Source organism: Protobothrops mucrosquamatus, unplaced genomic scaffold (assembly GCF_001527695.2).
Source record: "Protobothrops mucrosquamatus isolate PMUCROS unplaced genomic scaffold, P.Mucros_1.0 scaffold_309, whole genome shotgun sequence".
In the NCBI taxonomy this organism is placed as follows: Eukaryota; Metazoa; Chordata; class Lepidosauria; order Squamata; family Viperidae; genus Protobothrops; species Protobothrops mucrosquamatus.
In genome coordinates this window covers 74,536-85,722 of record NW_015386385.1, presented here as the reverse complement: position 1 = coordinate 85,722, position 11,187 = coordinate 74,536, and the positions used below count along the sequence as shown (strand labels likewise).

General features: G+C 40.7%; 1 protein-coding gene across 1 annotated transcript in view; it reads right to left on the bottom strand.

Annotated features, from left to right (window-relative positions):
- The window catches only part of GUCY2C (guanylate cyclase 2C), a 69,758-nt gene that overhangs the window by 20,328 nt on the left and 38,243 nt on the right, over window positions 1-11,187 (bottom strand). The window contains exons 15-16 of the mRNA XM_015832146.1: window positions 10,784-10,888; window positions 8,426-8,512 (exon numbers count right to left, since the gene is read on the bottom strand). Of these exons, the coding sequence (XP_015687632.1) occupies window positions 8,426-8,512; window positions 10,784-10,888 (192 nt within the window). The remainder of the gene's footprint in view (window positions 1-8,425; window positions 8,513-10,783; window positions 10,889-11,187) is intronic.

The window sequence follows — 11,187 nt, the reverse complement described above, 5'->3', positions numbered from 1 at the left end:
CGGAACGCGGCGGAACCGCGTTCCGGCACCTTTTTCCGGGCCGGCCGCACCGGAAATAGCCCCTCCCACACCGGAAATAGCCCCTCCCAAATTTTACTTGCATTCCTGTTCTCTAAAGGGGCGGTCCTAGGGTTTGATGAGGGCGTGGCCAGGTTTGAGTTCCGCCACCTTTTCTCCGAGAAAAAAAGCCCTGGCTATAAGCATATACTACAGGCCACCCAACCAAGCAGAGGAAGTAGATGAACACTTTGCTAATCAATTAACAAATGTCTGTAGGAAATATCCTTCCTTCCAAAAGGTAAAGGAGGGAACCAGAGGAAAAGCCATACCGGACTTAATTCTTACTAATATAGAAGAAGTGATAGAGGGAGTTAGTTGCTGGAACCTTGGGCAAGAGTAACCACATCATACTGGAATTCAATATAATGCAAACACAAGCAATAGAATATAATCCAATCAGTGTCTTAAACTTTAAAAGATCTGATTTTAACAAACTCAGAGAGAGCCTAAGCAAAATTTCATGGATTAAAATCCTAAAGGGTAAAACAACTCAAGAAACATGGGAAGCTATGAAAAATATGATCATAAAAGCCCAGTCCCACACAATACCACTGGAAAAGTAAAACAAGAAATCCAGGAAGAAATCAGCATGGTTGCACAAAATCTTTCTGATAAGCTGAAAGACAAAAAGGAGAAGTACAAAAAAAGAGGTACACATAACTAAGACAGAATATCAGCAGATAGCCCGAATCTGCAAAGATGAAGGCAGGAAAGTAAAGGCTCAGAATGAACAAAGACTTGCAACAAAAGTCAAAGATAATTTTAAAAAAAGTTTTTTTCAACATTTAAATAACAAGAAAAAGATCAGGGAAACAGTCAGTCCACTAGAGAAAGAAGATGGCAAGGAAGTAACAGGCAGTAGAGCAGTGGTTCTCAACCTTTTTAATGCCGCGACCCCAACCGGTCGTAAGTTGAGGACTAAACCGGTCATAAGTCGAGGACTAAACCGGTCGTAAGTCGAGGACTACCCAACCGGTCATAAGTCAAGGACTTTCCCTGCCCGGGAGCACCACGCATGCGTGGTTCCGCCCCCTGCGCCGGCCAAGGCGTAGCTGGCAAGCGGCAGAGACGGAGCAGGCCGACCACCAGCTGGCCCAGCCCAAGGGAGGTAAGGCACCCACCAAAAAAAGGGGGGGAAAATGGCGGACAAAAAAATGGCGGGGAAAAAAATGGCGGACAGCCTTGCTTGGCGACCCCCGTGAAATGGTCGATCGACCCCAAATGGGGTCCCGACCCACAGGTTGAGAACCACTGCAGTAGAGAGAAAGCATAGCTGCTTATCTCATTCTTTGCATCAGTCTTCACGCAAAAAGAAACTATAGCCCAACCTACCAAAATCATAACTGTAAAAGACAGACTAGAAATAAAATTAAAATAACCAAGAAAATGGTAAGAAAACACCTGTTTGACCTTGCTGAATATAAATCACCGGGACTTGATGGATTACATTGCAGAGTTCTGAAGGAACTGGTAGATGTTATCTCAGAACCATTGTATCATATCTTTTAAAAATCCTGGAGCACCGGGGAACTACCAGAGGATTGGAAAAGAGCTGATGTGGTTTCCATCTTCAAAAAAGGGGGGAAAAACAGACCTAAGAAACTAATCAGCCTAACATCAATACCTGGGAAAATATTGGAAAAAATAATCAAAAAACAGATCTGCGAACATCTAGAAACAAATAAAGTTATAACTAGTAGCCAGCACGGGTTTGTTAAAAACAGATCTTGCCAAATCAAGCTTATTTCATTCTTTGACAAAGTGACTAAATTAGTAGATCAACGAAATGCTATGGACAGAGTATACTTAGACTTCAGGAAGACATTCGACCAAGTAGACTACAACCTACTTCTTGAAAAAGTAGAAAAATGTGGGATAGACAGCTTCACCACCATATGGATTTGTAATTGGCTGACAAGCCATACTCAATGAATACTCCTTAATATCTTCATAAATAACTTAGGTAAGGGAATAAAAGTGGGACTCATCAAATTTGCAGATGACACTAAGCTGGCAGGAATAGCCAACACCCCTGAAAACAAGCTCAGGATCCAAAAAGATCTTGACAGATTTGAACAATGGGCCTTATCTAACAAAATATGTGGAGAAAAGCAAGGGTTTACACCTGGGTAGGAAAAACCAAAAGTATAAGTACAGTTTAGGCAAAATCTGCCTCAAAAACAGTAACTGTGAGAGGGGCCTTGGACTCCTCATGGACGATCACTTAAACATGAGTCAGCAGTGTATGGCAGCAGCCAAAAAAGCTAACACTATCCTTGGTTGTATAAACAGAGGCATAGAATCAAAATCACATGAAGTATTAGTACCGCTTTATAAAGCCTTAGTAAGGCCATACTTGGAATACTGCATCCAGTTTTTCACCACATTACAAAAATGATGTTGAGACTTTGGAAAAAGTGCAAAGAAGAGCAACTAAGATGATTAAAGACCTGGAAACAAAAACATATAAAGAATAGTTGCAGGAATTTGGTATGGCTAGTCTAGAGAAAAGAAGGACGGGGGGGGGGGACATGATAGCAGTATTCAAGTATTTGAGAGGTTGCCATAAAAAGGAGGGGGTCAACTTAAAGCACAGAAGGCAAGGCAAGAAACAATGGATGGAAACTAATAAAGGAGAAAAAGCAACCTGGAATTAAGGAGAAACTTCTTAATTAACCAGTGGAACTTCTTAATTAACCAGTGGAACTTCTTAATTAACCAGTGGATAATTAACCAGTGGAACAGCTTGCCTTCAGAAGTTGTGGGTGCTTCATCAGTGGAAGATTTTAAGAAAAGACTGGACGGTCATCTATCTGAAATGGTATAGTATCTCCTGCTTGAGCAGGGGGTTGGACTAGAAGACCTCCAAGGTCCCTTCCAGATCTATTCTGATTAAGATAGCTGAAGCCTCTGTCCCTGCCAGTTGCCCAAGTGCACTTCATCACCCTTTAGGGACAGTGACTGACGATGAGCTTTCTCCCCAGCCAATGACCTGAATGAGAAAGGAAAGAAAACCAGAGGAATCTACCAATCACTGCTCTTAAATTATCTTGCAGTAAAGTTGTACAGACAAGGACCATTTGCAAGCTTATTGACTAAGGCAGATTAGTGCTCAGCTATTGGGCAAATGTTGGCATATTTTCTGCTAGTACATCTGCTCTTTTATATTTCTGAATGGAGGAGCAGGAGTAAATCAGCCTAGTACTGCTAGGGTACTTTTTACCTGCTTTCTCTCCTCTACCATCATCTAATAAAATGATGCTTCCTTTTCCAATGTCAGTACCAGTAAGGGATGGGGAGGAGAGTAAAAATGTTTCCCACAGATTTGTCTGCATTAATTATTTACCTTATCATGAGAAAGACCTGGCACTCCCATTTTAGCACTTTTTTCATATTGTCTTATCTCCAGGCCTTAATTAAGCTCTCTTATCTTGCTCTTTTTGTACCATTGCCCAGCAGCAAAACACAGAAGAGAACAAAGAAGTCGGGGCAAAGCATTATTATTCAAGCAATGCTTTTTCTTGCTGCAGCAAGGATGCATTCAACTAAGAATCACTAGTGAGAAATCATTCACAGCAGGGATTGTACATCTACATTTCTATTATTTGTTTGATTCATCAATCTTATCAATCCAGCAAGAAACAAATGCATTTCTAAGATGCCCATAAATTCAGATTATATCAGTCAAAACTATGGGTTCCCAAGAAACGCTAACCAGAAAGAGGCAAAGGTTCTTGTGGTCAGGATTGTGGCATGAGACTACAGGTTCTCAAGTTCTATACCAAGAATAGACAAAGATGTCTATAGGATATGATGTGTGATAGTGACATTTACAACAAGCCACAATGATAGCAAAATAATTACATGTGCTTCATGCCTTTACCACACAAATGACAAAATTATGTAATTGTATCATTATGCCTTCCTCCAATTATTAATTCAACTACCAATCAGAATGACTTCTCTATATAACAATAGAATTACAAAATATTACCATTGTGATTGTTTATAAGCCTCCAATGGACAGTTGTCCAGATTATGTTTTATCATTATCTGGGGGATATAGTATAATCCTTGGTGATTTCAATAGCCACCACACATCTTGGGTGGGCTAAACTATCTGCATTTGCCTGTCTCTGTCACACCACACCTTTAGTACTGTAATTGGTAGTTATTTTCTCTGGCAGCAGGTAACACTCAGTGGATGAGGAAATAAAGGCAGAGGAAACAATCAATCATTTTACTTAAATTCTCCAGGATTAAAACAGTTAGAGCAGCACCACTTGCCTGCCTCATTACTCAAACAGAAAGGCAATTGTCAGTGAAAGCAGCACAGGTTTTGCCAGCCTGCTTCTCTGCCAAATCACACTTTGGAGCAGTATTTTCCCAACCTTAGCCATTTTAAGATGCGTGAACTTCAACTCTCAGAATACCCCAGCTAGCATTGGGAGCTAAAGTCCATATTCTGGGAGTTGAAGTCTGTACATCTTAAAATAGCTAAGATTTGGAAACATTGCTCTAGATGAAAGTTCTGTATAGTGGTTGTATCCTAAACGTGGACAAGTCAGTAAGTTTTTTGAATGAAAAACAGGATAATTGTGTTTTAAATATTTTAATTTTTTTAAATCCCTGCTCAATCAGTATGAACAAAGGTATGCAGCTAGCAGATGCCTTACTTACAAGATATTCTACAGCAGTGGTTCCCAACCTTTTTAATGCCGTGACCCCCCAACCGGTCGTAAGTCGAGGACTAAACCGGTCGTAAGTCGAGGACTAAACCGGTCGTAAGTCGAGGACTAAACCGGTCATAAGTCGAGGACTACCCAACCAGTCGTAAGTCAAGGACTTTCCCTGCCCGGGAGCACCGCACATGCGTGGTTCCGCCCCCTGCGCCGGCCGAGGCATAGCTGGCAAGTGGCAGAGACGGAGCAGGCCGACCACCAGCTGGCCCAGCCCAAGGGATGTAAGGCACCCGCCGGAAAAGGGGAAAAAAATGGCGGACAGCCTTGCTTGGCGACCCCCGTGAAATGGTCGATCGACCCCAAATGGGGTCGTGACCCATAGGTTGAGAACCGCTGTTCTACAGGAAAAAACAGCCATTCTACAGAATCAGCTGCCTGACAGTTTTCCACTGCTATTAAAAAAGAAGAAGAAGAAGCTATGAACTTCTTCTGTCATAAAAAAATAACTGGTAAAGAAAGATAAAAGAAGAATGTTCCTGTATGCATATGAATAGTTCAAAAAGAGAAATAATAAGCTAAATATGCCATAAATCTAAATGGGAACTAAAACTGGGACCCAATACTTTACATTTATACTTATTTTTTTAATACACCCTTTTTTCTGGCACTATAGCATAAATTACACCCTCCACCCACCTACATTGACACTGAGAGAGGAAGTGGGATGTATGAATTTTGTCTTCTGGATTACATGTTAAGGACTCTGAGCACTATTCTTTGGTCAGCCGAGAGATAAACAATAAAATAATCAAACAATTTATTTCCATCTATACCAGTGGTTCTCAACCTTTTTAATGCCGCGACCCCCAACCGGTCGTAAGTCGAGGACTAAACCAGTCATAAGTCGAGGACTAAACCGGTCATAAGTCGAGGACTAAACAGGTCATAAGTCGGGGACTAAACCGGTCGTAAGTCGAGGACTACCCAACCGGTCGTAAGTCGAGGACTTTCCCTGCCCGGGAGCGCCGCACATGCGTGGTTCCGCCCCCTGCGCCGGCCGAGGTGTAGCTGGCAAGCAGCAGAGACGGAGCAGGCCGACCACCAGCTGGCCCAGCCCAAGGGAGGTAAGGCACCTGCCGGAAAAGGGGAAAAAATGGTGGACAGCCTTGCTTGGCGACCCCCGTGAAATGGTCGATTGACCCCAAATGGGGTCGCGACCCATAGGTTGAGAACTGCTGATCTATACTCTGTGTTGGACTAAGAGAAGCTAATGCCTCAGTTTTCATACAGAAATTTTGAGCACTTTGGATGAAATCTCTGATTATGAAAAAGTTCCACCTGCCCCTCAGTCATCAGAAATGTACACCGGTATGACATTATGTATCTTCATTGCCAATCCTTACTTCCAGGGCAATAAGTGACATAGCCCAACAGATTTTTTTAATACTTTCCGGGTAGAGAATATTAAAAGAAGGGGGATATATTCTTCTTAACATAGCTAAATGTGTCTCTTCTCAGAGTGTGAACAAATGGAAAGCAACAGAAAAGAGATCTTGCCAGGACATGTTTGCACAGTGATTATCTGGAGGTTGGAAAAGGCCATTTATAATGCAGGAGTGCAATTTGAATTATTGCAAGACAGGTTGGATACCAGTTTAACTGCAGGCACACAATAAAGCAGGAACTAAGGATGAGGGACTTCTTTGTGCTTGTCATACTGGTATTAAATGAGATTTTTTCTGATTCCAACAAATATATGAGATAATCAACCTATTGAGAAATTTTGCTGAAGGTAATCCCTGCTGGAAAAAAGTCAAAATTATCATGGCCTGAGTTGACATCCAGACATTTTTCTGGCCTCTTCTTTGCTTCCTATTCAGACAAGGATGGAAGATTTGTCTTACTGGGCTTTTTCTCTTGGCTGTGTTAAAATGTTTCCTCCTTTCTTTGAGGTGATCTTTACTGCTGAAATCACTGCTGCAGTAATAAGAGCCAGTTTGGTGTAGTGATTAAGGTACCAACCTAGAAACTGGGAGGCCATGAGTTGTAGTTGCATCCTAAGCAAGAAGGCAATTGGGTGACTTTAGTCTGGTCACTCTCAGTCCTAGGAAGCAGGCAACTTCAAGCCACTTCCAAGACATCTTGCCAAGAAAACTGCAAGGACTAGCCCAGGCAGTTGCCAGAAGTCAAACCTGACTGGAAGGTGCGTGCACACACACATACCCAAATGGGAGAACTTAAGGGAACTGATTGTGGATTGTTTGGCTTTATTTCCATTCCCAACATCAGTCAACATCTGATAGGAAAACATCCATCAATTGATCTCCATAACACAGATTGGGGCTGGAACCTCTGGAGGAGGCAATAATGTGATATAATATGAAAATGTGAACATGAGGATCTTATCTAGCTTTTGGGACCCATGATTTGGGAAAAGGAACTTAATTCTATCTGGCTACATTTCCATTTTTAAAATCCTTCCCGTATTGCTGTTTTTTGCTTATTGAAAGTACTGAACTGAGAATGTATAGGGATTTCATAAGACACCATGGACACCTGGGGATGATTAGATCAAATCGGCAACAGAAAGCATCTCTCTCTTTCTCCTCTTGTTTTGCCATGTTCACCTGCAGAAAGTTCAGCCTGGTCTCGCCAATTTCTCTTGCACACACATTCTTGCTCATCTGCACATTTACGTCTTGGTCTTCCACTTTGTCACTGTTTTTTGCTCTTGCATACTTTCATCTGCCCTCTCCCTCTCTTCTATAATCAGCTGACAAAGGGCTGTTGACAAGTTCAGGTAAATAGACTCCCCTATTTTCCTGCCACCATCACAACCCCCACTTTGTAGTTCATCATAGCTCATCCTCTCTACCACTCTTGCTGCCAAAATATAATACTAGCCATTTTGCAAAAGGAAAACTGAACTGCCCAACAATTGCCAGAACTGCAAAATAAAGGCTTGTTTATTATAGGACCTTCAGTGTACTATAGGACCTTCAGTGCCCCCACTCCCTGCCCCCCAAGTCTTTGCAAGAAGAACTTAGATACGTTTGGTAAGAGGAGCAATTTTAAGTTTATAATTTGTCTTTGCATATACACTTTCAGCTATGCAAAAGCTATTTGCTCCAACAAATTTCAGGGGAGCAGAGCTAAGTGTTTAACCTTCGGCTTTTCACTGCTTTTCACTGATTTACTACCTCACTGAGAATTAAGTCTATCTACTGAAAATAAAAAGCATTCTGAGAAAATGAATACACAGAAAGATTACTGGAAAAAATCTAAGTAAGAAATCATGAAGTTCATGATTTTTTAGAAATAAAAATCATTTCCAGTACTCAGCATAAATGGATTCAGTGAAGCCTACTTAATGTGAGTTCAAGATGATTTTTTTCATGCCTCTTTTTAGTTCATGATTCTAATTTTATAAATATATTTGTAACTAAATTCTAATTCTCTAAGGATATTACTATCAGTTAGAAAAATTACTTTTATTTTTCTGTACTAAATGTACCAAGCTTATTGTGGCTCAGTTCTCAACAAATCTGCTATTTCATATTTCGTTTTTCTAATGAAAGGACTGGAAAGAAACTTGCACAAGCTGATTTTATATAGTTAGGGCAATATATTAAGCTCCAGTCATTGCCTGGTTTTATAATGTAAATCTATCCTTATATACTTACCTTAGCAATGTCATACATGACAGAAATTTTAAACTCCCAGTCCATGAAAGTTCCATCAGGATAGGAGATTTTATCATTTAAGACATCCTGAGATGAAAAAAAGAGAAAGAATTGCTGGTAAGAACATTAAAACCAGCTTAATCCTGAAAAAGTTGCTAAAAGTACCAAATAGTCAAACAATATCTTCAGTTAGATCATTAAAATAATGCAAAATAATGAACCCTTGCTAAGCAATTCAGGGCAATTGAACAAAGAAAATATTTCCTTGAATAAAGCAGCTGTTGCAAAAACTCCATTTTATTTCCAGTTCAATTCAGATATAACACTTTTAGTGATTCTGTTTTTCCTGATGTTAATTTGACCACAGTGGACAGTCCTATATGAATATAGTGGGTAACAAAACCGAAATAGTTCTCCATGTTTGTATCCTTTTTAAATGGCTATTGCTATTAAATAATTCAACAGGAGAATAAATCTAACCCAGGGCTTTTCAACCAGTGGTATGGGTACCACCTGTGGTACATTGCCACCTGGCAGGTGGTACGCGACCATCCTAGAAAAGTGGTAGCGGGGGAGGGGAATGAGCTGAACTGGTGGCAGCACCACACAAGCCTGAGCGAGATATGGCTGGAGCTGCAGGGCTGTCAGGGCTCAGCGGAAGCGCCAGGATCAGTGCCGCTTTCCAGCTGATCAGCGCTTCTTCGGGACTGTCAGGGCTCAGTGGAAGCGCCAGGATCAGCGCCAGGCTCCAGCTGGAGCTTGGCACTGATCTTGGTGCTTCTGCTAAGACCTGAAGAAGCACCAATCAGCTGGAAAGCAGCACTGATCCTGGTGCTTCTGCTGAGCCCAGAAGAAGCACCAATCAGCTGGAATGTTGCAGCATCTCCAGGGTCTTGTGATTTACATTCAGATGTTTGGCAACTGATTCATATTTATGACGGTCACAGTGTCCCAGTGTCCCAGCAGACGGGAATAAAAATCAAACACCCCCACCCCACCCCCGCTGCTAATCCTCAACAGAAATGCTCACAACAATGAAACAGGAGGAAGAGCGCCGCTGGGTGGGCAGGCAGGTGTCTTGCTCAGCTGTGGCTTGGGGGGCACTTTTTTCAGTGCCATTGTAACTTTGAACAGTAACTAAGCAAACTGTTGTAAGTCGAGGACTACCTGTACTTTATCACTTTTTTCCTTTTTTTTTTTTTTTTTGGTCATCAAGTTTTTGACACCTTGCCAGGTGACTGGTGGTACTCGGATGTTGCCATATCCTAAAAGTGGTATAATGGGTGAAAAGGTTGAAAAGCCCTGATCTAACCCTTTAAGCTTTTAGTACCTGCCACCAGTAACCTGACAGATGATTGATTGAGGTATGTCTGAGAAGGTGGGGGGAGGACTATACTTAAAACACTAATATAAATTATTGCTTTTCACAGTATAGTTAAGTTTATTCCAACTGGAAATTTTAGGAACTATAGTTCCAACACCCTAGAGCAGGGGTAGGCAATCTTGGCTCTTTTATGACTCGTGGACCAACTCCCAGAATTCCTGAGCCAGCATGGCTCAGCTTAGAAACCTCTCCCTTTCCCCTCAGCATGGCTGGCTCAGGAATTCTGGGAGTTGAAGTCCACGAGTCATAAAAGAGCCAAGGTTGCCTACCCCTGCCCTAGAGAATACCAGGATAGAGATCAAGCTTGCCTTTCCACTTCCCTGTTTGTCTAAGAGGGCTGAACTTTTATCTTAAATTGAATACTATAGAGTAGTTGCTTTGTAGTTAAAAAGAACCTAAGCTTCTAGCTGGAATATTCCCTACTTCCTAACAGGGAAGAGTGAGCCCTTTTGGTTTCTCCTTACGACTCCTAAAATATCACAAAATCTAATTCTTAATAGCAGATTAAAATAAGTAAAGTGATATGTAATAGGTCATAGAGAGATTACTGCCATCTGGAGCTATTTGGTTTGCTTCTGAATTGAAGATGCCAATCAATGTCATCTTCTTTGATGTATTGTGGTGTTGTGGCTTCCTTTTCTTATTACTTTCTTGTTCTCCATATTTAAAGCAAAATCTCATTAATTCTGGAAGCTCTCTAAAGAAACTATTTCTCTTGCAACCACCACTAAACCCTTTTCTGTTTTAGAAATTCTTTTGTTTTTTCCCTTCTTTCTTTGTGTCTCTATGGTAACATGACTGTGGAACATGGGGAGCCTATAGGACAGCACAGTCATTTCATTAACATTTAAACAACCACCACCAAATTAAATGAGTTATAAACAGACTACTATTCTTCTGTAGTGTCCCCCTTGACTCTTGCTAAAAATTTTCTTTAAGATGAAGGTTAATGTGTGAGCTATAAATCTGTTTACCCTCAATGATCCCCTTTCACAGTACTCAATTACTCCGTAGATCATTGTATCCATCTTGACTGTCCCATAGAATTTAGTCAGGTTGTAATAGTCAATTTGAAGAAGCTGGAGAAAAGAATTGCATTTGTTAGAAGCAGATAGTTACATTTAAAATTACATACAATACTAGGAATGAAGAGTATAAAATCTCTCAGTCTTTCTCTTATGGCATGGAGATACTGGGTATTTTGTGTTGGATCTTGTAGCTTTTCAGCTCTAAGGTGATTAAAATATATGCAAAAGCTGTAAAGCAGGATACATATTTTTAGAGATGATAATAATAATAATAATAATAATAATAATAATAATAATAATAATAATAATAATAATAATAATAATAATAATAATAATAATAATAATAATAA